This window comes from Equus przewalskii, chromosome 12, assembly GCF_037783145.1.
Source record: "Equus przewalskii isolate Varuska chromosome 12, EquPr2, whole genome shotgun sequence".
Classification (NCBI taxonomy): domain Eukaryota; kingdom Metazoa; phylum Chordata; class Mammalia; order Perissodactyla; family Equidae; genus Equus; species Equus przewalskii.
In genome coordinates, this window is record NC_091842.1 from 22,352,719 (window position 1) to 22,380,366 (window position 27,648).

General features: G+C 45.7%; 1 protein-coding gene across 2 annotated transcripts in view; it reads right to left on the reverse strand.

Moving 5' to 3' along the window:
* Positions 1-244: 244 nt before the first annotated feature.
* The window catches only part of HS3ST4 (heparan sulfate-glucosamine 3-sulfotransferase 4), a 74,055-nt gene continuing 46,651 nt past the window's right edge, over positions 245-27,648 (reverse strand). The window contains exons 1-2 of one of the 2 annotated variants that reach the window (XM_070568276.1): positions 7,653-7,731; positions 245-2,260 (exon numbers count right to left, since the gene is read on the reverse strand). In XM_070568276.1, the coding sequence (XP_070424377.1) occupies positions 1,624-2,253 (630 nt within the window). In that variant the 5' untranslated portion in view covers positions 2,254-2,260; positions 7,653-7,731 and the 3' untranslated portion in view covers positions 245-1,623. Of the gene's footprint in view, positions 2,261-7,652; positions 7,732-27,648 lie in introns of those variants that run through there. The other variant, XM_070568274.1, reaches the window with a different exon arrangement.

The following is a 27,648-nucleotide window of genomic DNA, read 5'->3' on the forward strand; positions in this document are numbered from 1 at the left end:
TCGGGCCTGTCAGTCCATTCCTTGCCGGGACTGGTTAAGATAAGGAAAGCTGTACCCCTTACAGGGACCACTTCCTTTGCGCTGTTTCAAGAATCCTCCTGCCCTGCAGACGGGATTCCCTGGAAGATTCTCAAATCTGCGTCTTTCTGGCCATATCAGAGACGGGATACTCCCAGAATTCGAGGGATGGGGGTAGGTGTGGGGATGGAAGTGACAACACAAACACGCCATCAAAACCCGTTAATCAGGTTGCATTAAGCTTTATAACAACACGGTTTTCATTTAGCAGGAGAAATGACAGTTTAATAACAGCTGAACAGATTACCTCCCCCACTCATACATATTTCCAATTTTACTAGAACAGTTCCCGGTTTTGGAGATCTGTGAACAGTGCTTCATGTCGAATGCTGTGTTTTGATGGAATCGAATGAATGGAAGGGACACTTTATTCAGCAGCCCTTGATGGGGTGTCTGCAGACAGCCCTTGCGCTCCCCCACCCCCATGAACTGCATCTGACAAATGGAGTCAGCCCTTTTGTCACTGCCCCAATATGTGCCAGCTCTGAAAACAGCAAAGGAAGTGTGAGACGACTGTGAGGGGGGAATGGTGGGGCAAATAGAAGACAGGTGACTGGTCCCCTCCTCCTTGTGCTGCTAAGGGTTCTTCATAACAAAAGATATGCCAACTTTCGGGTCCTTGCCCCTCTGGGGACCCTAAAGGACAGAGCCCACCCCAAAAGCATGACTCAGAACCATGGTGCTGAGAGAGGGTCTTCAGGTGCAGAAACCTCCCACCAAGAGGACTGGCTTTCTTTTTTCCCTCCCAGATGTGGCACTCGTCTTTCCCAACTTCAGGGCTCTGAGGTCAGCTGCAAGCACACTGCTCTGAGAGCAGCCCTGCGGGCCTTAGTGTAACACCAGGGCATATGCTGGGCTTCTCCACAACCTGGGCTGCTCATGAAGAGAGAGACTCAACCCTCCTTAGAGGGCTCTTAGAAAGAAGGCTTCCAGGGGTATTGGCTTTTTTTGGTGAGGAACGTGCATGCCTCTGCCTTCATAAGATGAAGAGAGAGGAAGTCGAAGGGTTGTGGGATGAGACCTTTAAAGAGAAGGCTAGAGACACCTTAGAGGGAGGACCTTGCTCCTTCGGAGTCCTGGAGCACTCAGCCACAATTAACATTCTGGGGAGACGCCAAAGCGGACGTTTATACAGCAGGGGCCTCTGCCAGACACAGGGCTAGAACTCAGGCTTCCCAAAACAAAGTGAGAGCCCCCAAAGGGAGACCTTCCTTTCTTTTTTATCACTTAAACATTCATGGCACTGTCTCTGACCTTGACAGCTATTTGTTCCGTCTTCAGACTCTATTAACTAGCAGAAGACGAGAATTAGCAGTGGATTCTGGTGGCCATCTGGTCAACCAGATGCTGCTGGTTCCTCTATGAGGATGCCATGGGATCCATCCCTTTGCCTAAGCCAACAGCATTGGAAGTATTCCTGACTGGATAAAGGAGGAGATCTACTTGGCACTCTAGCAAGGCTGAGGTTGCAGACCCTGGGAGGTTCAGGACTCAGGTAAGGAGCCTCCTTAACTATTCACTTGCCTTCCCTCCACATCTCTAGCCTCATTTGTCACCCTCTTCCTGTTCCCACTGGAAATCTTGGCCAGTCATTTGGTAAAACATCATGTTGAAGGGTTTGTAGAATTTCCGCAGTCTGTGGATCACATCTGGGTCGATGCGGGGATGAGTCCGACCTTTGCTCTTGCCTAAGCACCTCGGGGCACTGCTGTCTTCCGGCTTCTTTAGGCAAGGGAACCCCTTGGTCTTGTTGAAATAGAAATGTTTCTCAGTCACAACACGCTTGAGGCCTAGAAAATCCTGTACTTTGGCCATTTCCCCAGCAGGGTCCACTATGAGCCGCTCGCCACTGACGAAGAGGATCTGAGAAAGGGGGAAGTACTGGAGCCAGTTTTCCAGGTGCAGAGCGTAGATCCCGATTCGAATGGCGCTCCAGGAGGCATCGATCAGCCCCAGGGTCCGGTTTTTGAAGGCCAGCACCTCGAAGGTGGGGATCTCCGGTTTCTTTGACAGTGTCTGGGTGTAGTCAGAGATGGCCCTGGTCACGGGGTCTCTCACCACCACGATGAGTTTGATGTCCTTGGCCATGGAGTGGATGCGCTTGGGAGCCTCACTGGTCACAAAGTAACTTGGCGTCTTCTCCATGGTTATCTGTCCATCCAAAGTCTTAGGCATCACATTTCTGGAAGAGGGAAGAAAAGGAAAGACCCTGGTTATTCCTATCCAGAAATATCTTAACTTTGGTATGAAATGTGTGAGATAAATAGCCTAGTGGGGAGCTACTAGATAAAAGTCATTGATAAACACTTGGCAGTTCTTTTTAACTATATGTCTCAGTATAGTTCTGACTATAGTATTATCAGAAAAGGCAGCAAAAGGCTTACGCGTTCATTCTCGGGAACCTTATTCACCTGGCTTAAATTGCCGCTCCTCCTCTGACCAGTTATGTTTAACCCAGATATACTCTTAATTTCTCTATGTATTAGTTTTATAATCTCTGAAATGGAGATAATAACACCTACTTCACACGGCAGTGTAAGGATTAAGGGAGATCATGCTTGTAAAGTGTTTAGCACAGAATCTGGCATGTGTAAGAGCTTAATAAATCAAGGATATTATTATTGCTGTAGTGGCTTTCCGAAAATGTTTGAGCTCAACAAGACCTCAAAGATTATCTAGTCTAGGGATTGGCAGACTACAGCCCGCCTTCTGTTTTTGTAGGGCTCGCAGCTAAGAAGGACTTTTAATCTTTTTCTTTTAAAGATTGGCACCTGGGCTAGCAACTGTTGCCAATCTTTTTTTTTTTTTTTCTGGCTTTATCTCCCCAAACTCCCCCTGTACACAGTTGTATATCTTAGTTGCAGGTCCTTCTAGTTGTGGGATGTGGGACGCTGCCTCAACGTGGCCTTACAAGTGGTGCCATGTCTGCGCCCAGGATCCGAACCCTGGGCCGTGGCAGCGGAGCGCAGGAACTTAACCACTCGGCCAGGGAGCCGGCCCCCAGGACTTTTAATCTTTAAATGGTTGGGAAAAACCCCCAAATAATAATAATAACATTTTGGGATGCGTGAAAATTATACGAAATTCAAATTTCAATGCTCATAAATAAACTTTCATTGGGACATACCTACACTGATTCCTTTATGCGCTGTCTGTGGCTACCTTTGCAAGGCAACAGCAGAGGGGAGTAGTTGCAAGAGAGACCATATGACACACAAAGCCAAACATATTTACTATGTGGTTCTGGAAGAAAATGTTTGCTGACCCCTGACCTAGTCCAAAGGCATCATTGTGCAAATAAGGAAACCGAAGCCCAGATATAGAGAATCACACGGGCTTCATGACCTCAGGAAATTGAATTACATCCTCGAGCCTTATTATCTTCATTTGTAAAATCCTCAAACTTACCTCAAGTTCAGGTGAGAATAAAATAACATATAATATGAAAGCATCTAACATAGGTTTGGTTCTTTTTTGGGATTTCTTCTTTCTTTGCTCCCAAAGTTCCCCAGTGAGCCAGTGGCAGACCCCACACTGGGGCCCACGCCTCTTGGTTTCCTTGCCCAGTTGCATTTCTAAACCCGCCCCTCCATCCTTGTTCACCTTCAGAGTGGCCTTGTCTTATCTGGAAGGTTCAAGATATTGAGGGAGTTTGATGCTCTTCGTCCCCCAATCCCGATGTGGCAGGCCTGTCACCGACACAGCGAGGCTCAGGTCTATTACACAGTCAATCTGCTATAGGCACGTGCAGACCAACGTTAATTGACGATAAACCTGTTCAATACCTGTCAGGGCAGCAGGCCATCTGCCCCCATGCGCTCCATTAAGCCTATTCATTTGCAAGCCTTGCACCAAAGTGCTACGTTTAGGATTACACAAGCCCTCTTTGTTACGACGACATGCTTTTAAATGTCTCAGCTAATAAAACTTAATGCCGACGCACATCCCTCAGCTTCCTCTACCATAATTAAATTTATTTACTATTGCGTGTGTGGAGAAAGAATGACTTTTCTTTTATCTCTAATTCACATGCTCTGTCAATAATTAATTGCTACTGGGTTTTGAGCTTTCTCAGCAAGCACTTTTATGAGGCAAGAGGAATTTGCCTGGTAGAGAAATTCACACAGAGCTGGAAGTCGTTAGTGTATAACAGCTGGGCAGCATGAAGCTTTCAGATCAAAGCAACAGCCCCGGCCGGAATCATGCTCGTCCTGGACGAACATATTCTCCAAAGTATTTTGCGTGTCTTTGCGTTTGTGAGCCTGTTTTGCTCTCACCAGATTTAACTGTCTCATTTGGAGGGACAGGGCCAAGGAACATGGCCTTGGAGAGCCACATGTGCTCTGACTACCCATGTCACCTCGATGAAGGTACTCAACCCACTTTGAATCTCAATTTTCTCATCTACTAAACAGGGCTAATAAGAGTCCCTCCCTTACAGGATTGTAATGAAGATTAACTGTGATAATGCAGGTAGATCACTTAGCATAACGCCCAATTAATGTCAGAATTTTTTTAACTTAAGCCAGGTGCACCAGATCATTGGCACAAAAATTCTTAGAGAAGAGCAAGGAAAAAATATTTACATTTGACCAAATGGACAAGCTGAACAATCGGAACTAAGGAACTGATCTAGCAAAAAAGTATATTCTGACTCAAGCTAATATCATCAACCACACTTCCCGATCTGGAGGCTGGTGACCAACGAGGGACCTCCTGTTAGCTCAGCTGGGACTGAAGGAATACACTGATGTCCTACTTTTATTTCAATGGAAGCGATGTATTCTCGTACTATGGAACTCATGTCATATTATGAAAATATTAAATAAATGTTGATGCAAAAAATACCTGAAGATAGTTATTTTTGCACGGCCCTTTCCAGATTTTAGTCCCTCAGATGTATTTTAGCTTGTTTATTTTTTTTTTGCATTTTTGTTTAGCGCAGGAACAGCTGCTCGGTTTTTCTTCCCGTTCGTTTCTCTGCTATTCATCTCTTAGACCTCAGTGTTTGTCTTTACCCTGTGCCCTGTTTGAATTTATCTCCTTCACTTCAGCTAATTGCCACAGTCTCTCAAGATCTTTGCGTATCTTGGGACTTTTATCTGAAGCAGCTAGGATGAATTGGTAGCCAGCCTATAAGCCAGTGTGTGTAGGAGAGTAAGTGCGTGCCTAGCCCAGTGCCCAGTGCAAAAGGGAATGAGAGGAGCTGAACTAACTTTGATCATCATGTTACAGATGAATTAAACCATGCAATTTAGGAGAGCTCCTCCATTTGGGGCACACATGGTAAGACCATCACATTGAGCCAAGATACAACTGCTGTGGCATAAACTACCCAGGATTTTTGCCAGTAAGAAGATACCCTTAAGCTTCTCAAAATCTGTGAAGTAGCAGTATCCCTTCCCAAAACTGATTCTGAATCAGTTACATTCATTCACCCATTGGTTCCATAAATGCTCACTTCCATAAATGGCAATATAATAGTGAACAAAACAGACATCGTCCTTTCCTCCACGGACCTTCCAGTCTAAGTACCACATCAGAGAAACGTAGAGCTCTTTATAGCATCACATAAATAACTATTTGAATCAACAGAGCAGGCATCATTATTATTCCAGTTTTATAGAGAAGGAACCAGGCTCAGAACCTAAAGATATTTTTCAAGGTCTCACTGAGTGCGTATGTCTTTGGTTTCTAAGCTCAGTGGTTTAGCAAAAGTAACTCAATACCAGCGTCAGTGCCTAGCACTTATTCCTGGTAAACAGCAGGTGCTCAGTAAATATCTGTTGAATGAATGAACGAATGAATGATGACAAGCCATTCATCTCCTGTCCTAAGGCGAGGCTTTTGTTGAGATTGGTTTTGTTGTCTTAATCTGCCTTTTCTCAGCCCTTATCCCCTCGCCAGTCTTCTCACCTGGTCCCTCCATCCAGCTTCTATTTCTATTTCTACACCTCTCCCAGTCTGCCTCTTCCCCAAAAACTAAAGGACGCAGCTCTCCTACTGGATGAGACCAGGGCAGGTAACAGATGGTGGAGGGCGGCCATGGAAAAGACACTGGGTTTTATTCTATATGTGATGAGAAGCCACTGAAGAATATAGAAATGGACACTGTGATATGATTTACATTTTAAGAGATTTGTTTCTGGCTGCTTTGCTGAGAATGGACAGAAGTGGGCCAAGAGTGGAAGGAAAGCCATCTGCTAAGAGGCCCTTTCAGGAGAGCAGGTTAGAGATGGTAGTGGCCCGGATGCAGGGATAGAGGGCAACGTGGTAAGAGGTGTTCAGAATTGGGATGCATTTTCGAAGTAGGGCCAGCGGTCCTTCATGATGGGTGGGATGTATGTGCAAGAGAGAGAGTGTCATATAGATGACTCCAAGGTTGTTTGGCTGAGCTAACGTTTAAACAGTAGTGCAGTGTATTGATGTGGAGAACACTGGGAAAGAGGCAGGTTTCGGGGGAAGGTACCAAGTCTGACTTTGGACTTGTGATATGAGATATCTGTTCCATACCCAAGAGGAGGTATTGAGTAATCATCCTGATACAGGAGTCTGAAGTCCAAGGGAGACCCAAGTTGGAGATGGACATTTACGTCATGTGTTCACTGTCCACCTGCCAGGGACTAGGGAGAAGGAATGTCTGACTCTTTACCTTCGCCAGTAGAAGAGGGGACCTGACCGTTGCCTATTTTGGGAGGAAAGGTATTTAGATGCTGGGCGTGCAGAGAAATTTTAAAAAATCCAATCACAAAGATTTTCACTAATTGTTTTTCATTCCCAGAGTCCTTGGTAACTACCTCTACACAGAGCTTAGAATAACGTCATAACATGATTTGTTCCCATGTTCTTCATGACTAGTCTCAGTTCTTCGAAGGCACGGGCAATGTTTTATTCACCTTTATGTCCCCAGGGCCAACAGTACCCGCCCCATGGTAGCTGCCCCATAACGCTCTGCGTTATTGGCTGAAAAAATGAACGGCATTCCAATAGAGACGTGGTCCCTGGCAGCCGGGAGAGCCGCAGCACTTTGCAGGGCATGGCCCCTCTAAGGAGGTTCTGCACACGGGGGTTCGGCGTTTGAGTTCCACGCCATCCCCGTCTGAAGACCATGCACTTCAGCGTGCACCATATGGTGACAAAACACGACATCTGGGCTTGGAACAGCTCGTTAACAGTATCTGGGGTGCTCAGAGCAGCCGTGACATCAGCGTCAACACACAGTCCTGAAGCGAGAATCCTTCCGCAGGATCACACAGCTGCTCTCACAGCCCCGAGTGTTTACGAGACACTCTCTCCAATTCGCTCGCCCTGCCCCCACCCCGCTCCACGGAGCGGGGCGCTTTGCTCAGCACAAGCCCGGTCCAGATGTGGGTCAGCATCTGGCGGCCTCACAGGAAACCACAATAACGGTAGTAATCATGACAATATTTATCATACACCATTTACTGACTGCTCACTCCGTGCTGTGTTTTGTGGTTGAGAGTTCAAATTCTGATGCCAGACCAACTTCTGTAAGCAGTTTCAGACACTGGACTCCACAGTCTAGCGCTTGAGAACATAGACTCCAGACTTACTGAATTTGGATCCACGTATTAGCTGTGTGGCCCCGGGCAAATCACTTAACCCATGTAATTTGTGTCTCAGTTTCATTATCTGGAAAACAGGCATGATGTTAATCATACACATTTCATAGGGATTTTATGAACATTAAATGAGTTAATATCTGAAAAAGGGCCTCACGTACAGCAGGTTCTCAACACATTAGCTGTTAATTTTTGTGTGCGTGTGGAAGATTGGCCCTGAGCTAACATCTGTGCCAGTCTTCTTCAATTTTGTATGTGGGATGCCGCCACAGCATGGCTGATGAGTGGTGTGTAGGTCTGTGCCCAAGATCCTAACCCTTGAACCCCAGGCTACCGAAGTGGAGTGTGCAAACCCAACCACTATGCAACCAGGCCAGCCCCTAGCTGTTAATTTTTAAAACAACTTCCTTAAGAAGGTGCTACTGTTACCCCCACTTTAGAGATCAGCAAACTGAGGCCCAGTGAAATTATTAATTTGCCCAAAGTCACAAGAGGTGGAGTTGAAATTCAGTGCCAGCTCTGCCTCACACCACAACCCAGGCTCCTAGTTACTGCCCAACAATGCTTAACCAGACTAGAGAGGCTCAGCAAGATTACACAGCTGGCCCAAGGTCACTCTGCTGGTAGGTGGTAAAGCTGAATCTTAAAATGAGACTCATTATGTGTGTTGTAAACGTGGGCTGTCACCGACTTATTATTGGGAGTTACAGAAACCCAGGCCAGAATCCCTAGAAATTCTTGCCAGATCAAGCTACATCGTTCAATTTGTGATATCTCTCTCCGGGGCCTCCTCCACTGAAGCAAATGGATACCATCACGAATGCCGAGGGAGAAAGCAGTCACCCGTGTTAGATGTTAAGTGCTCATTCTCTCCGGAAGGGTCAGCGGCACGGCTTGCCTTTGGCTTGCCTGAATTAGAGGTACGTGGGCACCTCACATTTTCCCAAATGCATTATCCAGGGGAACAAATGGTGCATAAATTAGCAATATTTTCTGAGTCTTCCTGATGCACTGTAACCCAAGAGAGTGGCGGTTAGAACAAGGGCAGGAGGCAGGGCCATCTCCTCTGCACTGAAGAAAGAAACTCACTCAGAAATTCAACGGAGCACCTGCTCAGCTGCCAGCTGAGCAAGGCAGTGTCACGTGTTGTCCCGGCTGAACCTTGCAAGTACTGATGGTTCACTGAACCCATTGTAGAGATGTGGAAACTGAGTCAGAGAGACACTGAACCGTGTCCAAGGACACACAGCCGGGACCTGGCCCTGCCCAGTTCTGTTGGAAAGTTCATTGTGCTTTTCAAACCCAAATTCATGAATCCTGGAATCCCTGAAGGCAAAAAGCCAAACCATTTGCAAACTACGTTTCTTCTATAAAGACACCAGAAGAGCAGCATGCCTGGGGCCGCATGGCTCTCAGCCAGACTGAAGCCGAGGGAGAAGGGATGTTGAACCGATGCGCTGACCTAACAACTAACTCACTGAGTGAATTTAGGAGGAACTTTCCCTCCTGGACCTGTACAAGCAAAGGGCTGTGTTAACATGAATTCCCTCATTAATTCTGTCGAGTATTTATTGGTGCTTACTATGCAGCAGGTGTTGGGTATAGAGTGAGATAAAGCACGCATGGTACCTGCCCTTCAGTAGACTGGAAGTTCTTTGAAGGATAGGCCTGAATATCCCAGCTTGCAGAGTGGTCTGTGGTTCACATGGGGCATCTCCGTGGTGGGCAGACATCTTTCAAAGAAATCCTATCCGCTGAGTCTCAGCCGCATTCCTGTGTGCCCACAAGAGGGAGGAGGAAGAGACAGAAGCGGGGGCAGGGGAGAGGAGAGGAGGAAGAGGAGAAGCAAAGGCTGAAGGAGATGAGAAGGGAGAGGAGAAATGCAGACCAGAGGGAGGAAAGAAGTGAGGAAGAGGAGGAGCAGGAGGAGACAGGGAAGATGAACCTGGGCTCTGAAGATACGCAAAGAATCTAAATGACCGGAAAAGAATGAGGAAAGCGTTCCAGTTTTAAATGACGCACGACCAGCAGCTCTCAGGCGTGTTTGCTGTTTTAAAGTTTGGGCCAGGCAGGTACAGGTATGTCACGACTAGAAGGTTTGTGATGGTCTTTGTGAGAGACACTTCGCTGAGGTGGTAAGAGCACTAGCCCTACTAAAGTAGGCTGAGAAGGGAGACACTCATTGTTCCTCATATTACCAAGGAGTAAACTGAGACTCAGAGAAGTTAAGTGCCTTGTCTAAGATCACACAGCACATATGTGGCAGCGTTGGGATTTGAAATCCAGCAGAGCCTGGGCTCCTCACCACCATTCAATATGATAAAAGACTGGAAGGTCCAGAGTGGAGCTAGAGCATGGAGGACGGGATAGGACAGCGACCTCCGGTGGACAGAGGAGGGTGCAGCAGGCATTCGTACTGCGGGAGAGAAGCCCTGGTATCTGCAGGCGTGGACGTTGAAACGGTCTTGAGATTTGGGAGCTGGGATGTGGGAGAGATCAGAGAGATCCGTATTTGGGAATTTCCTGCCTAATGGCTTTGACATTCCCAATGACAGAGGAGTAAGGTCATCTGCTAAGCTTGAGGCCTCGGGAGTGGGGTTAGAGGACTCAGAGAGAAGAGAATGGAGCTGGATGAAATATTAATGATTTACGGATTATGGTGACCTGTTGAGGAACTTTCCTGTGTTTTTGCCTCTGGAGACTCACCTGGAAGAAAAGGCAGGCCACTCATCACGACTCTCACTCCACCACCATCAGACATCCCTGTCTCCACAGAGGGTAGCCAGTCCTTTATTCCCAAGGCTTGGCTAATTTGGATCCCCTGGGGAGGGGAGCAGTTTATGCATAGACTGAAAAAATATCCGAGTGCCCTGGACAAACCCATTGACTGAGAAGCCGTTACGTTTCAAAGACCTAGGCCTACCCCGGGGTTTCTGTCTCAGCGCTGTCAGCACTGCGGGACGGAGGGTTCTTTGTTGTGGGGGGGGCTGTCCTGGGCACTGGAGGATGACGAGTAGCATCCCTGACCTCGACCCCCTGCATTCAGCAGCAGCCCCCAGTCATGCCAACCACAAATGTCCACGGACATTGCCAAATGGCCTTGGGGGTCAAAATCACCCCCAGCTGAAAGCTGCTTGTCTAACCAAACTGCCCGGGTGTAAATTTGGGCACTTATCATATGTAACGCTTTGGACAAATTACCTAACCTTTCTGTGCCATTTTATGGGTGAGGATGATAATAATTGTGGTAGCAGTAGTGCATATCTCAGAAGTTTGTTTTAGAAATTAAATGAGTTCCTGTACATGCCGCCTTTATTGCCTGACACATGATAAGCACCATCTAAGTGTCTGCTATCACTGTTGTGGGTGTTACTCCACTGAGACAATGAATCTGCAGTAGTCTGGAGGCTGGGTCCCAACTCCTGGAATGGAGAACATCCGAAATTACTGAATACACTGGATTTGGGAAAACTGTGTAGATGTTTGTGTGGATGGGTGCTATGTGCTGAGTCTTTGAAGACCTTCTAGCCAAGCTTGGCACAGAGAGGGTGGGGCCACCAACAGTCAAATCCCATATACCCAAGATTGGGGCCATTTCCTATGTCCCTGGGCTGCTCCACAAGAGGTGTCACAGGTAGTTCTGAATAGTGATCAATAAAGGACTTCTGTTCAAACTAGCCATATGGGTTTCAAGCCGGGTTTAATTTGTATTAGAACAAAAAATTTTCTTGAAACCCAAGGGTCAAGGAGTAATTTCATCTGTTTGACACAAGAGAATTATCAACGGGCATTGAGTGCCCAGCTGAAGCTGGAAACCATAATTTGAGTTGACAATTATCTACTCAGTGCTCAGGGGCCAGGTGTACATTCAGGGATTGTGCCAGGCAGGTGTGGCAGAATGACCAGAAACAAGGAAATTGAGGATGCCTGTGAGCATTTGAGCCTTAGGCCATATTCATGTCTCAACTAAGTGATGACTGGAGAAGCTCGGTGGGAGCTGAGGGACAAGAAGACAATGGGCAGCAGAAAGCACTAGAGGTCTTTATGTAGACGTTGGAAATGAAGAGTTGACTACTTTTCTGGGTGAAATGTGAAGAAAGCACTGAATTCTCATATTTTTCCTGATGATCCTACTAAGGCAAAAACAATACAGATGGATTTCTGAAGATATTATCACAAATGAATAAGGTGAGCGTGCAGGGCGTGAGTAGATGACAGCAATCAGAAAGGGGGAGAGAGGAATATGAGAATATAGTCCACTCTGGGAGGGGAATTTACTAGGAAAAATGATGCCTGTTACTCTCTTCTGAGGACCTCGAGTGTCCTGAACCACTTGGGACGGAACTGATCTCAAAGAATCAGAAGGTAACGACACTGCCTATCCTAGGTCCTCTTTTGTGGCCAGAGACACAATACAAGACAAATAAAAATGGAAAAAAAGGAAGACCCCTTTCAGGCCACTTCCAGCTCCACAGCAGATTGGCTCACAGCTTTTCAAAGGTATCTCTTATTTTCCCAAATGAGTACAATAAGGACTTCATTGTTTTTTGTCAATCTCATGGTGTTTTCACTCCCTGAGTAGTCAGGAGCTGGTCCCACAGAATATTAAGGTTCTCATATCCATGTTCTCGCCTCAGGACCCCAAGAGAAATTGGTCTGGTGGATTCAGGCTCGCAGCACTTCTCTGGAGCTCAGAGGAGGTTTAGGTGTCCTGGGTGTGTCCAACTACCCCTGGAGGGCGGGGAAATGGCAGTCTATCGCGGAGAGCTGAATGCCTTCACTTCCACGTCCTCAAGTGATTTCCATATTGATCTCTCATATTATACATGTTTCCCTTCATGGGATCTAAGTTTTGGAACCAACTTCACTTATCCAAATAATTATATATTTATTATTTAATATTGCATATACCAGAACTATGTACAATTGCTTATTAGGGTTTCTTCACAGGAGAAAATCAAGATCACTACACTGAAACAAATTTTAGCCAAAAACAAAAAGAGAAAAATATTCATTTGTTCATTAACTTGTCAACTATAGTGTGCCAGGCACTGTGTTAGTATCGGGAGAGAAAATGAAGAAGATCTCGCCATGAAGAAGTTTGCATTTTTTGAAATAGTAAAAGTAATTGGAAAGGTCTACCCTCATCTTTTGGGATTCACAGAGGTCCATGAGTTTTAGGCTGGGAATCACTGGCTGAGGGTCAACTTAATTCCAGGGTCCACAATCACCTCCTTTGGAAGCTTGTAAGCGCATGTTCATCCTGACCAAGGTATGTGGCTAAGCGTTGGACTTTGGGGTTCCGTCTCTGGACTGTACTCGCTTTGAGCAACTCACTTAATGTCTTTGACCCTCAATTCTGTCATCCGTCAAATGGGGACAATAATATCTATTCATTCACAAGAAAAGGTTTCAGGCATCCTGGCGCAGAGCTAGTATTGGTAATACTAATTAGTACATGTACCCTCTTCTTATTACTGCTAGAGTCATGTAGCACACAGTAGGTACAAACAACTCTATTCGTTGAGTGACGGAGAACAGCCCTGCTCAAATCTGAATCTATATGCCTATCACAGGCTGCCTGATATATGCACCGCTCTGTAAATGACGACTCTGGGTCTCACAACCCAACTCTCAGACGGCATTGATAAAACCCACTCTTAGAGCACCAAACAGCTTCAGTTTGGCATAGAGTCCAATGAATTACTAGAAATCTCTTTCTCCTTGCTACCCCCAGTTGCCCAAGCATTGGGGAAGCCTCACTGCTGAGCAGACCGTGGCCACGTCATGGGGCCTTTGCCTCACGTTGCACAAATTGTAGGCATTGCTTTCATTTCTCCCTGTCATCCCTGACTGTTCCTGGCACGATCATCCGTCTCAGCATCAGTAGATCACCATGTGACAGAAGCTAACTTGTTCATATGGTTTGATTTAGAAAACACATATGGACAGAAAGCAACTCTGAAGTCAACAATCCTGTAAATGAACTCGTGATTGAGTCATCACCATTGAATCTACATTTTTGAAAGGTGTGTGTGTGTGTGTGTGTATTTATTAGAGATTTTTATTGATTTAGTTTATTATACCTAATGTTTGGTATCTATAGGGATGTGCAAGTCCCTTGCAATAATTCTCAAGCCCATAGCTTGGGAAGCACGGTTCTAAAATCTACAGTGTTGCCTGCCTGCAACCTCAGCTTCCATCAGCGCCTTCTTACCAACAGCTCTTCCTCCAACCCTTTCTCTTTTGTTACTGGACCATCTCACCCCAGAGGTTCTAAGACAAGATGCTCCCTGGTTTTGAATTAACGAGATTACGGAGCATACGCTTCGCCTGCCCCTGACTGGGGGTTTCACCCAGAGTGTGCTTCTCTGATCCTTTATTCACACTCATTCAAAGAGTGCCCCACCGCAGAACACCAACTTCGATTAGTGGGGTTGTTGTATTTTCTCTCCTCGGGCTCAGTGTTTCAAAGGGCAGATGCCACAATTAAATGATGATTACGGAGATGTCAGCATGTCTGCACAGGCACCTTGCGCTGACGATTTAACAGACAATGACAGGAGAGGGCTCCTCCCGGGAAGCCTGCGCTCCAGGTCTCTCTACCTCATGCTTCACTCTCAGCTGTGTGCCAGCCTGTCACCGCCTCAGGGATGCTGCCAGCCCCGCTTCCTTCTCACCTGCATCCTGCTGCTGATCCAAGCCCTGCTGGCTCTTGCCCAGTCTGCCTCTGCCTCTGGCAACCCTGTACATGTCTAAGCCCTACCACCTCTGTGTGGGTCACCATAACGCTCAGCCTCGAAGTGATGAAGGTGCTGCTCTTCATGAAGGTGACTGCCAAGACGCCAGGTTCTCACTCAAGCCTTGCCTTTTCTTGGATTACCCTGTGCTTTGTTCCACCTGCCTCTCAGGACACTCGCATGTCCTTGTGGTGGAGGCCCATCACCATCTGCTTGCCTAGCGCGTCACTGGTGGACCATTTGTGGCCCCGCCTCCTGCCCACTAGGCAATGTCCCTCAAGCCGCTGCAGCTGACACTCGCCGTCTGCCCCCGGGAGCCTGGCTCTGTCATCCTCACTCTAAAGGACTTTGGGAAACCCATTTAACCACCTCCAACCTCCGTTTCCTCATTGTCTACAGTGGAGATCACAGGCAACACCAATCTCAGAGTGTGTTTTCTCAAGACTGAAAGGGCTGGTGCTTATGATGCTGCTATAGACTGAACATTTCTGTCCCCCCAAAATTCCTACACTAAATCCTAATTTATGTGTGATGGGAGTAGGGGGCAGGGCCTTTGGGAGGGGATTAGGTCATGAGGGTGGAGCTCTCATGAATAGAATTAATGTCCTTATAAAAGGGACCCCAGAGAGCTTCTTGCTTGCTTCTGCCCTGTGAGGACACAGTCAGAAAATGAGAAGACAGCGCTCTCTGAACCAGCAAGCGGGTCCCCACCAGACACTGAATCTGCGAGCACGTTGATCTTGGAATTCTTAGGTTCCAGAACTGTAAGAAATAAATGTTTGTTGTTTAAGCCACCCAGTTAACGGTATTTTTGTTACAGCAGCCTGAAGAGACTAAGACAGACACACTTAGTGCAGTGCCTGAAAGGAACAACTGCTTAGCACAAGTGTTCATTATTGCTGCTGTCCCAGTGAGGCCCGTTTCTTCACTGTGCATTCTCAGAGAACGCCATCTCAGGACCTGTGCTGACAGTGAGGTCGTTTGTTACCTCATGTGCTTCCTTAAAACAAACTTTGCTTTGTAAATCATTTGTACGTATTTCTTCCTTGTGAGTCGAGGAAGCTGGTCAGCTAGACAGATAATGCTCAGTCAAAGCACTTGATGTTTTATTGGTCAAAGGGTTACCCGGTTCGACTCATGCCTGGCCACAGAAACTTGTAAAATAAATCGATCAAGATGGAAGCATCCATCCATATGAAGGACAGGTACGAAGGGCGCTATGAAGAACAATGTTTTGTCACACTGCCATGCACCAGCTCCACTGTTTGGTTGCAACTGAAATATGGTGTCAAAGAAAACTTGAACTGTCAGCTGAGAGAATGCAGCCTGGGAGCCCCTACTTCCCGACGTTTGGCCAGGATGCCAGGACAGCCTCTTCCATGAGGTAAGAGCCTTCCGTGTTGTCCTTGAGATATTTCCTTCATAAAGTTGCATCCCCAAACCAAGATCTCTAGCTTCAATGATGTTAAACTACAATCATAAATTAATTAGTGAAGCCAACCGTGCCTGTATTTAGACCTGACTTTCATAGCTTGGGGCGCATGAAACACTAAACAGATTTTCAAACCAATCAATCTGATCATCTAACAGATGGAGAAATGACAGATAGATAGGAAAGAAGATCAGCGCACACCTAGAGAGATACACACCCACACACACACACACACACACACACACACACACACACTATGCTATGAAGATTGAAGATTCCTATGTTATCTGATATTCATGCACACCAATCCCCTACAGAGTGTCTCCCTCTGTCTCTGTCTCACATACACACACTCACACACATACACACACACACACTTCCCTCTGCTCTTCCCATAATTGATCCCTTCTCACGATTCAGGTGTTGGCTCAGACATGAGGCACTCAGAACTCAATCCCCTTCCCCGGGCGCCATCTGAACATCACACTCCTTCACACCATCCTCTTTTGTTCTCTTCATAGAGCTTACTGTTATCTGGAATTATCTTATGTGTTCATTTTCTCATGCACAGTCTGTGTGTCCTCCTAAAAAAGCACGCTCCAAAGAAGGAAGGCAATCTGACACTTTGGTCTGCTGCCATATCCCCAGCACCTCACACAGTGCCAAGAATCAAATGGGTCTCAATAAATATTTGCTGAATGATGGAAGAAGTAAAGGAAAGAAGGAAAAGAGGGAGAATAGTTGGAAAGAATAAAGGAAGGAAAAAAGGAAGGAAAATGAGCCCAAATTGAGGCACAGAATTACACCCAATCGCTTTCCTCTGCACACCACACCGCAGCCTCCGCCCTTCCCCATCAGCCCAGCTGTTATCCACTCCCAGTCTTCCCAACCTCAGGAAAAGGCACCACCATCCACCCTGTCACTCAGCTCAAAACCTAGGAGCCATCACTGACTCTTCTTGGCCTCACCACCCATAGCAATCCAATTACTTAGGAAGCCCTGTCTGCTGCCTCTATTTCTAAAACATATTTTAAATTTAACCCCTTCTCGCCCTCATTCCATCATTCCTCTGGCACTTCCCAAGTCCACAGCACTGCCATCTCTTGCCTCTTCTCTGTCCTGTTCCCTTATATACCATTATCCACCCTGAGCAAGAGTGAGTTTTCAAAAGCTTGTATTAGCTGAGAGGGAGGGGATGCAGCATGGCGGTTAAGAGGGTGGACTCTGAGCCAATTGCCTTGGTTCATACACTAATTCTGCCACTTGCAGACTGTAAGGCATATTATTTAACCTCTGTGCGCTGAGTTTCCCCATCTAAAAATGGAGATTTCAGTGATAACAGAAATATTTCATTGGTTCTATTGACGATTGAGGAGTGAGGAGTGAATTATACATGAAGGCCACTTATTAAATCTACCTAAACTTTAGCTATAATTATTATGATTATCATTATGATTACATCATTCCCCTGCTTAAATCCTTTCAATAATCTCTCATTATATTAAAAAAAAAATCCTAGCCTTCCTTTCATGGTCTATAAGGCTCTATATGAAATGTCCTCTAAACTCAATCTCATTTCCTCAAAGTCCCAGCAACACTTGCCTTCTCTCTGTCCCTCAACACTCCAAACTCCTTCCCTCTGCATTTGCTCTTTCCTTATCCTGGAATAGTCTCCCCCAGATCTTTGCATGGCAGGCTTATTCTCATCATTCAAGTCTTATATCAGGTGTCTGGCTCTGTGCTGTCCAATATGGAAGCCACTAGCCGCATGTTTCCATTTAAATTTACATGAATTAAAATTAGATAAAGTTAAAGACGCAGTCCCTCAACGACAGCAGCCACACTTCCAGTGCTCAATAGCTGCAAACGGCTAACGGCTACTGTGTGAGAGATGCAGATGCAGCATGTTCCACCATCACACGACGTTCCACTGGATAATGCTGCTCTGGGAAACCATCTCCTGAATAAACCATTTGCTGTACTGTTTGTGACCTCTACATACCACTTAAAAGTCATGTCTCAGAGAGGCTTTCCCTGGTCATTCCACCAAAAATAATGCCTGTTGCAAGTCACTCTCTATCCCACTGTTCTGCTTTCTCTTCGCATTTCATGGCATTGGTCAAGATCTGGAATTTTCTAATGTACTTATTGGTACACATGATTTCTGATGCCTCTCTACCTAGAATTAAGCTCCACAATGGCAGAACATTCTCTTAATCACTAGGTATTATGTCTATCTATAATAGCAGCGTGATACATAATAGGTGCTTAATAATGAACAATGAATAAATGAATAACCCCTCTGGATATACACATTCACATTTTCACACACATAGATGCTCATTTCATACACCCAAAGAGGCCAGAAGAAGAACAAGGGAGGTGAAGTCGGTTCTAATCTGGTGGTAGGTAAGCCTCCATCTCTTTGTCTGCAGGTGGTGAGAAGGTAGGAAGGCTGAGGCTGTCCTGCTGATGCTGCTGATGCTTACTCTTGTCTCTGGCCAGGGCGGCAGGCAAAGTAGAACTAGTTAGAGCTGGTGAGACCTCAACCACGAAATGCACATGTAACATGGAATCACGTATGTCCAGTCTTTGGAAAGGCAAAGCAGAGGAAGAGTTGGGGCTGGAGTTTGAACCAAAGCTCAATGCTAGAGTTCATGCCTGAGGTCACATGGCAGGTCAGGAACAAACTTAAGGATTAAGAACAGGGACGGCAGCTCACTGCAGGGCTCAGACTGTTCCTTCTTCAGAGCCAACCACCTCCCAGGAGGCTCCATTCTCTGGAGAAGAAACAAGTTGAACTTGCTGCTTTGTTTGTGGTTGTGGGGCTGGAGGCCTGTATCGCCAACAATTTTTCCATCTGCAGTTCTGCTGCAAATAGATTGAGGCCCTGAAGTCCCCACACCAGTGATCGCAACTCTGGAGGTGCATTAGAATTCCTTGGGCCCCACAACTGGGGATTCTGATTCAATTGGTCTGTGATGGTGCCTGGTCAGTGGTATTATCTGAAAGCTCTTCAGGGGATTCTAATGTGCAGCCAGGATTTAGAAACACATCACTAAACCAAATTGCTTGAAAGACAAGAGCACCTCTTTTCCATCCCTGTAACCGCAGAGGACAGGGCAGGGCTAGAACTAGACCCATGTTGTTCCATGAATAGATGGACAGACAGACCAGAGGACAGGTGAGATGGTTAACTTTATGTGTCAACTTGACTGAGCTAAGGAATGCCCAGATAGCTGGTAAAACATTATTTCTGGATGCGTGTGTGATGGCATTTCTGGCCAAGATTAGCATTTAAAGCAGTAGACTGAGCAAAGATCGCCCTCACCGAGGTGGGTGGGCATCATCCAATCCATTGAAGGCCTGAGAAGAACAAAAAGGTGGAGCAAGAGTAAATCGCTCCTTTGGTCCGAGCTGGGACATCCATCTTCTGTCCTCAGACATCAATGCTCCTGGTTCTCGGCCCCTTGGACTCAGACTAGCATTTACACTATCGGCTCCCCTGGTTCTTAGTCCTTTGAACTTGGACTGAATTATACCACCAACATTCCTGGTTCTCCAGCTTGCAGATGGGCAGATCATGAGACTTCTCTGCCTCCATAACCCCATCACCAATTCCTATAATACATCTTTCTCTCTGCTTCTCTGTCCATCTCTCTGTCTTTCTCTCTATATCTACATCTGTATATTAATACCTATATCTATATTTATATCTATATATTATCTCTATATTTATATAGATATATTTATATGTATATGTATGTGTATATGTATATAGGGAGAGAGAGATGTCCCCTTACAGAGCTCAACACACATTTGATATGCTGCCTGGGGGGACAGACTTCCTCGTTCCCTGCCAACCTCCATGGATACGTTCTGAATAAGACTCAAAGCTGTGCCCCTTGAGTTGGGATAGATACACTACTCTGATTCTAGGGGAATAAAATGTTTCCCTTTTGGGGTCAAAATGAAATGGCCTTGTGCAGAGAAAAATAACTACCATTGCCTCCTCTCTGGATAGACGTTTCCCCAATTCCCACGGCTGCCCACCTGCTTTCAGTCACCCCTGGCCCTACTTCCTCATTCGTCTCCTGGCTTCCCACTGCTGCACAGAGCCCTGTGTCTGAGCTAAAGTCTTCTTTTGGGTGAGTGCATGTGCATGTGTGGGAGTGTGTTAACACAAATAGTATCATACCCTATGTAGCATGCTAAAATTTGGGTTTTCTACTCAATAATACTTCTTGAGATCTTTCCATATCAGTGCAAATTTCATTTAAAAATGCATGTTGAGGGACTGGCCTGGTGCTGTAGTGGTTAAATTTGCACACTCTGTTTTGGTGGCCCAGGGTTTGTGGGTTCAGATCCCGGGAGCGGACCTGCACACCACTCATCAAGCCACACTGTGGTGGCACCCCACATACAAAACAGAGGAAGACTGGCACAGGTGTTAGCTCAAGGACAATCTTCCTAAGCAAAAAGAGGAAGATTGGCAAACAGATGTTAGCTCAGGGCCAATATTCCTCACACACACACACACACACAAATGCATGTTACACTCTATTGTATTTGCAAACCACTGTTTATTTAGTCATTCCCCTGTAGAGGGTCCTTTAGTTTGAACTAATTTTCTATTATGACAAATAAGGCTGAAGTGAGCCCCCTGGCATGTGCCTCTGTCTGCACATATTTGAGTACTTCCGAATATGCCCCTAGAGAAGTCGGATTGTTGGGTCCTGGGAGTCTGTGTCTAAAGGCTTTAATGGAGACTGGCAAGTCACTCTCCATGGTGGTCGTGTCAAATTCTGCTCTCACTCACCATGCATGGGAGTACCCATGTCCCCTCACCAGCTCTTAATGGTACTGAACCTCTTAATGTCCACCAATCTGGTGCCAATAACCATCATTCAGGACTCAGCCCAAGTGTCCTGTTTTCCCCAGGGTGACAGGATGCCTCCCTGCTCTGGTCTCTGCTCTATTTCCGATTGACCCATCACGCCATATGGCACGCATGTGTTTCCTTGTCTTCTCCACTAGCCTTTGAAGTCCTTGGGAAAAAGGCCAAAACAGACTCCCAGGAAAAGTTTGCTTAGTTGGACCAGATTAACCCCCCGCTTTTTCCAGATGCTACAACACGTCTTTGCCAGGAGTTCTTGTGCCCCTGGCAGCACCAGGAACAGGTGGAGTTTCACATGAACTTTTGGCATCGAGAAATATTTATGTGAAAATAATTATGCATGGAAATTAATGTGGTTCAGTGTAAATGAGCAGAAATAGGAGAGACAAAACTCAAAGGAAGGGTCTGCTGGCAAGAAGAAATATTATCCAGGCCCTGCATTTCAGCTCCTGAGTGAGGGGTGCTGTATTCTGGCCACAGTCCTGCCACATGCCTCCCACAATCTGCATTTGAGCCTCTTAGAACTTCTTGCCATTTTCTGGGTACACTAAATTTGGTGGTGTCTTGGATTTTGCATATCATGTTCCAACTTCCTAAGATGCCCTTCCTTTCCTGCCCACTGTCTGGGCCAACTCTTGTTCATGGCATGTCTGATCCAAAGGCCTTCTCCTATACAGCTTCCCTGGAATGTATATATAATATATATGAATAAATACATATGAATCCATAAATTACTGATGTCACTGCATCTATCTGTGTGAAGCCCCCCACCATCTCAAACATTGCCTGGTGTTGTGCCAGAAGGATGGATGAGAGAGAAAGAGGGAAAGGATAAGGGGAGGAAGAGCAAGTATGTGAGCTTTCTAGAACATATCACATTGCCAATGAAATGATCATCCTGGAAATGATTTTCATCATTTCTGCCAATTGACCAAAACTCGTCCTATGATCCCCACCCACCTGCCCACAAGGGAACAAGCAGGCTGAGAGCTGCTAGAGAACTGCCCTAAAGAGTAAGAGAGTAAGACACTACTCTACTGAATGCCGTGTTTATCATTCTCCCATGGGTGTATATATCATATGTTTAATTTCTAAATAATATGCTGTTTTGCTGTTTTTTGAAAAATGTCATAATGTTCTATTATGTTAATTTAAAAAAAATAAGCGATATCTTTGTAAAAGTGTATTCACACTATTGCATTTAGTGTTAATCAACTCATTTTTACTGCTGTATTATATTCCATTGTGTGAATATGGCATTATTTATCCGTTCTTTTGATGATGGGCACTGGGATTGTTTCTAGACTTCTGATTTATAAGCAATGCTGCTGTGTAAATTCTTGTGCATGCCTCCTGATAGAAAAGGGCAAGAATCTCTCGAGGGTATTTTCCAAGTAACAGAAATGCTGAGTCACGTGCTCTGTGACACTCACCCTTAGAAGATGATGACCCTTTGTTTTACGAAGTGCTTGGAGCAAGTTACACCCCTCGACCTGTGCATAAGAGTTCACATTCCTCTTCCTCATGAGACTTAGCTTGTGCTACTGTGCTAATTTGAATTTCTCTGAAATGAAGAAATCAAATGAAAAGAGAGATCGTTTTTCTTTATTGGTGACTTGTGTTTCCTCCTGGCTGAAACATCTATATCTTTTGCCTATTTTTCTATTAGATATTTGTCTTTTTTCCTTTTGATTTTTAGAAGTTCTGTGTACATTTCAGGTGCTACTCCTTTCTCCATTATATACATTGCAAATATCTTCTCCCAGTTTATGACTTAAACTACCCTCTTTATGTCTTTTGATGGTCAGAAGTTTCAATGTTAAAGTATTTTAATGTATCAATCTTTATTTTGTGGCTAACACTTTTGTTTCTTGTTTACAAAATCCTTCTCTACCTAAGAACATATATATATATATAGGAAGTGAAGGAAAAAGTTATGCGGCTCTCTGGTGGAAGCCTGATCTAAGCAAGCAGAGGAAACAGTTAGTGCAAAGATCCTGAGGTAGGAGTGTTCTCAGTGTGCACACAGACAAGATGGAGGCCAGTATGGCTGGCGATAATGAGAGAGGGAGACCGTGGCAGGAGATGAGATCAGAGAGGCAGTGGGCAGCCTGATGATGAAATTTATTCTGAGTGTGATGGGAAGTCCTTGGAGTTTTTTGAGCAGAAGACTAAGTATCATGATCTAAATTACAATTTTCAAGGACCACTTGACCTGATGGATTGGAACTGACCGCACCCGGATGCAGAAGCTGGGAAACGTGTGAGGAAGCAATCGCAGCAGTGCGGGTGAGAGATCACAGTGAGGGTGGGGAAGTGGGCAGATTCTGGACATATTTGGAAGAAAGAGCTAAGAGAATTTGCTGATGGCTTATATGTAGAGTATAAGAAGAAGAGAGGTGACTCCAAGGGAATAGGCCCAAACAAGTGGAAGAGTGAAGTAACTCTTGACTGAGTTGGAGGAAGACGTGAGAATAGACTTGGGTGTGGAGTGGGGAGAAGGTCAGGAGCTCTGCTTCAGACATGTTATGCCTGAGATGCTGCGTGGACATCCAGATGGAAATGTCAGATGAGCAGGGGGTATATGAGTCTGGAAGAGATCTGGGTGGAGAAATATTTGGGTGTTGACAACATACAAATGTTATACACTAGAGGGTATATAGAGATAAGAAAAGGTCCAAGGACTGAGTCCTGGGACCCTTCTACATTGACCTTGTGGGTGGGAGGTGTGGGGAGATGGAAATGCCAGGAGATGAGCCTGGGAGAGCAGGTGCCTCCAGATGGACAGGACATTTCTTGCCCAGCTCTGTGCCAATTCTGCATCCCAGGTCTGTGATACACTGTCAGGGAGCCAGTGCTGTGCTTGGTTGCTCCCACCCGTCTCTTCTTCCACCCCTAGACGAGTTACTAGCACTAGTAAATATTTGCTCGGGCTCATAAATGCATAATGCCTACCACACAAACCCCAACTGCCTGTAATCGAGACTCAGGCACATGCAGAAAAGATTGTGCATGTGGAAGATATAAATGATGCTGTCGCCTGAGGTTGCTGCAGGAAACAGGGCCATGGAAATGGAAATTGCATCCTGCATTTACTACCGAAACAACCTGCCTCCTTTGCCACCACCACCCTGGAAGGTAGAAAGAATTCGTTGTAAATATTTTACAGTTGGTAATTTGCTGGAGTAAATCACAGCGCCTTTTGCGAGAGAGTGCACTGGAGAGTGCGCGTTTCTTTTTCTTCTAGGTTATTTGTGATGTCATCTTCCTGGTTTCATATGGCATTTAATTTAGTCCTCAACATGTTTATGTCTTTGTAGTCTAAATTATTCTATGTCTCCTGGGTGGGCTGGAGCGGTGGGGTGGCGGGAAGGGGGCAGGATCCCTCTTAGTGCTCCAGGATTAGGACCCATTGGGCACCAATAGTCATCTCCCAGCAATTGACGCATTTATTTACTAAGCAATTTCTGACTCATCACTTACCAGATACTCTGCTAAGTCCTAGAAAATGAGGAGCAATATTGACTGTCCCTGTCATCAAGGAGTTCACTGCCTAATTGGGACACCTCTGGTAATATCTAAAACTTACTCATATCAACATATGTTCACTCAATGTTTACTGAAATCTTACTGTAAGGCAGGCACTGTTCCAAGTGACTTACAGGATTAAACTCATTTAACCCTTACAACAATCCTCTGGGGTGAAAATTACTTTTATCCCTATTTTACGGGTGAGGAAACTGAGGCACAGGGCAGTTAAACGACTTGTCCAAGGTCACACAGCTCGCAGAATTCCAATAAGGCAGCTCCCTTAACCACTATTCAATGCTACCTTTTGATATGCAAAAAAACCAAGGGGAAGATGGTTAATTATGATTAAACATCTATTACATATGCTTTATGATGTAGATTTAAATTTAGATCTATGATGCTTTATCATGTAGATCTGTGTTAGGTGATTTCTATGACAACAAATCCTTTCATTTCTACTTCTAGAAAATAAGCTCTAGGATTTTACCAAGAAAAATTAGGCTCTGAGAGTGACCCCCCACCCCAGGATACCCAAATAATACGCCACCAGGCTGAGATATGAATCCAGCATTTCCTGACTCTCTATGCCATACTCTTTCCTTGCTTCAGGGTGATGAGAGTTGATGTAGACCAAAGTCTGTTCCAGGCACTGTGAGGTCAGAAGACAGAATAACTAACCCTGAGAGGGTGAAAGGGGGCACCTGGTCTACACTGTGAAACAAAAAAGAACATTTTAGCTGGTCAAGGACTGTAATGGCAAAAAAGGCAGCAGAACAGCACGTGCTCATGTGAAATAGCAGTCGTGGAGGTTTCTGCTTTCCTAAGTTCTCCCACACAGGGCATGGCCAGTCCTTCTGCACACAGCAGAGGCGGGGAGATTAAGTAGGAAGGTGACGCAGCAAGGCTGAGGGGAGAGGGCGTGGGGATAGTTCCCGTGACGTCTTCCCTTCCCTCCCCACCTGTGCCAGGATATCAGGCCCTGAAGAGAGGTATCTGGTTTCACTTTCCTCCTGCTCTCTTATTTTCTGTGAGTTTCCGAGCAGGTCAACGGTTGGGCCTTTATTTGCCCTCATTGTTAAATATTCCCAAAGCTGCTCAAAGGCAGGGAAGGGCTGAACGCGTGATTCCACGTCCCTAGTCTAAGCAGAGGGTTGGTCTGAGCTACGTGACTGTGAATGAGGCCCCTCTCAGCTATTTAAACTTCACACGGCATTTCCATCAATGTTCAGCTCTTGGCTTTTCCTTCAACTTATACACATGCTTTTTGGTCCATCTTTTCGAACACTGGTTTTCAACAAGTGAGCAGAAATGTTTCCAGCTAACCGTTGTAAAGGGGAATTTACTCAAAGGACGTGTGAGGTGACTCATCAGGAATAGCTTGGGAACAGGCCTGGAAGAGACAGGAAGTGGGGGAATTCTGGGAACAGAGGCTGCAGGACCTGATCCAATAGTCTCGTTAGGCACCACCATACGGAGGGGTCTGACTCAACTGTCTCCTTTCTCCTTCATTATCTCCTTCTTTCTTTCCTTCTTTATCTCTTATTCTTCCTCATCTTTCTCTCCCTCTTCTCTTTTTCTGTAGCACTCCGCTAAAGGTCCAAATTCCTGGTAGGAAACCTCCGACTGTTCTAGTTTATCATCCAAGTGAGTGACAGTCTCGAACTACAAACAGTGGGATAGAGGCGATTCCCCGTGTGCAAACTGGGGCACTTTTAACCAGAAGACAAGGTTCGAGGAGATATCTGAGCAGGGAAACAGAAGAAGTGTGAAAGCAAACCGCATGCAAGAAGGCTGAAGAAAGAGCAGGTGCAAAATTCTTCAGTGCAAGTGTGTCTGGCGTGTCCAAGGATGAGGGAGAGAGGGGGCAGTGTGACTAGAAAGAAGTGTGATTGGGAGAGTGGGAGGGGATGAGAGCAGGACATAGCGGTGGCCAGACAACACGGAGCCTTGCAGGCCACTGGAAGAAGTGTGGATTTTCTCTTGACGAAGTGGGAACCATTAGATGGTTTTGAGGAGGGGAAGGACACGGCCAGACCTTCACATCTGAAAGATCATTCTGATTGCCAAGTGGAGAAGCAGCTCTAGGGGTAAGTGTTAAAGAAAGAAGACCAATTAGGAGGCTACTGAAATCATCACAGTGAGAGGCGGTGGGGGCTTGGACAAAGGTTAAATGTGATGGGGGTGTGATGAGATGTGGGGGCTGCAACAGAATTTGCTTGTAGAGGGATTCAAGGCATGAGAGAAAGAACGAACCTGGCATGGCTCCAAGGGTCCTGCCTTAAATAAAAGGAAGAGTAGAGCCAACATTTTCTGATAAGAGGAAGACAAACAGAGGAGCAGAGTTTGGGGGCGCTGGTGAGAAATGAAGACTTTGCTTCTGGACATGTTAATTTTGAGGTGCTTCTTAGACATCCCAGTGGGAATGTGGAGCAGGCAGTTGGATCCACAAATCTAGAGTTAACAGGGCTGGCCTGAGAGCTATAACTTGGAAATCAGCATAGAGGAGGTATTTAAAGCTTTGAAACTGGCTGAGCTCATAAAGGGAGTGGGTGAAAATAGAGAAAATGTCTGAGGACTGAGTCCTGGAGATCGCTGGGAGCCTCGGCTACAAAACTCCCAAAAAAGGGATCTGCTGATCCTTCAACAACTAGAAGCGGCACAGAATGGTCATATTTCGGTTACTTACTAAAAGCAGAAGACTGAGTCCAATTTGACTCCAACTTACTTGGCCTCCTGCCCTTTATGAGCCATGTCAATCACAAACAGCAGGCAAGGCCACCACAGGCGGTGTGCATCAAGCCTGGAGACACAGTGGAGACGGGGATGGATGGTGGGAGAGGGGCTGGGTTCTCAAGCCTCCATTAGGGCAGTCTGGTCCCTGACAGACTGCGATAGGGTGACTGGTTAGTAGTACCAGAGGAAGGGACACCTTCAAACAAGATAATACTGAGGTCTACAAATGACTTAACTGAGCCCGTTTATCTACACCGCCTTCCATTAATGAGCAGCCCACGGAGTGGTCAGGCCAGGAAACTCACACTGCCTTTGAGGAGTTCTAAATCTAATTAAACGTATTGTTCTTTTTTTTTTTTCCTTTAAACCACTTTTATGGCATTTTAAGAATCTAAACAATATGTTTAAAATCATTACAATTTAACTTTGCATTTCTAGTTTGTGTGTGCGCGCGTGCGCACGCATATTTATCAAATTTGCACATTTTATGAAAGATGGGTTTTCTCTGTATTGGTGTGGGTGTTTTCTTATATTTTAGCTACTTTTAAACACTTCAAGTAGTTTTTAGTGACACTGATAAAAATCTCTTCTTTAAAATTTGGTTTCCATGGATAAAAAGAATAGGACATACAAATGGATGTGAAACACTCAGGG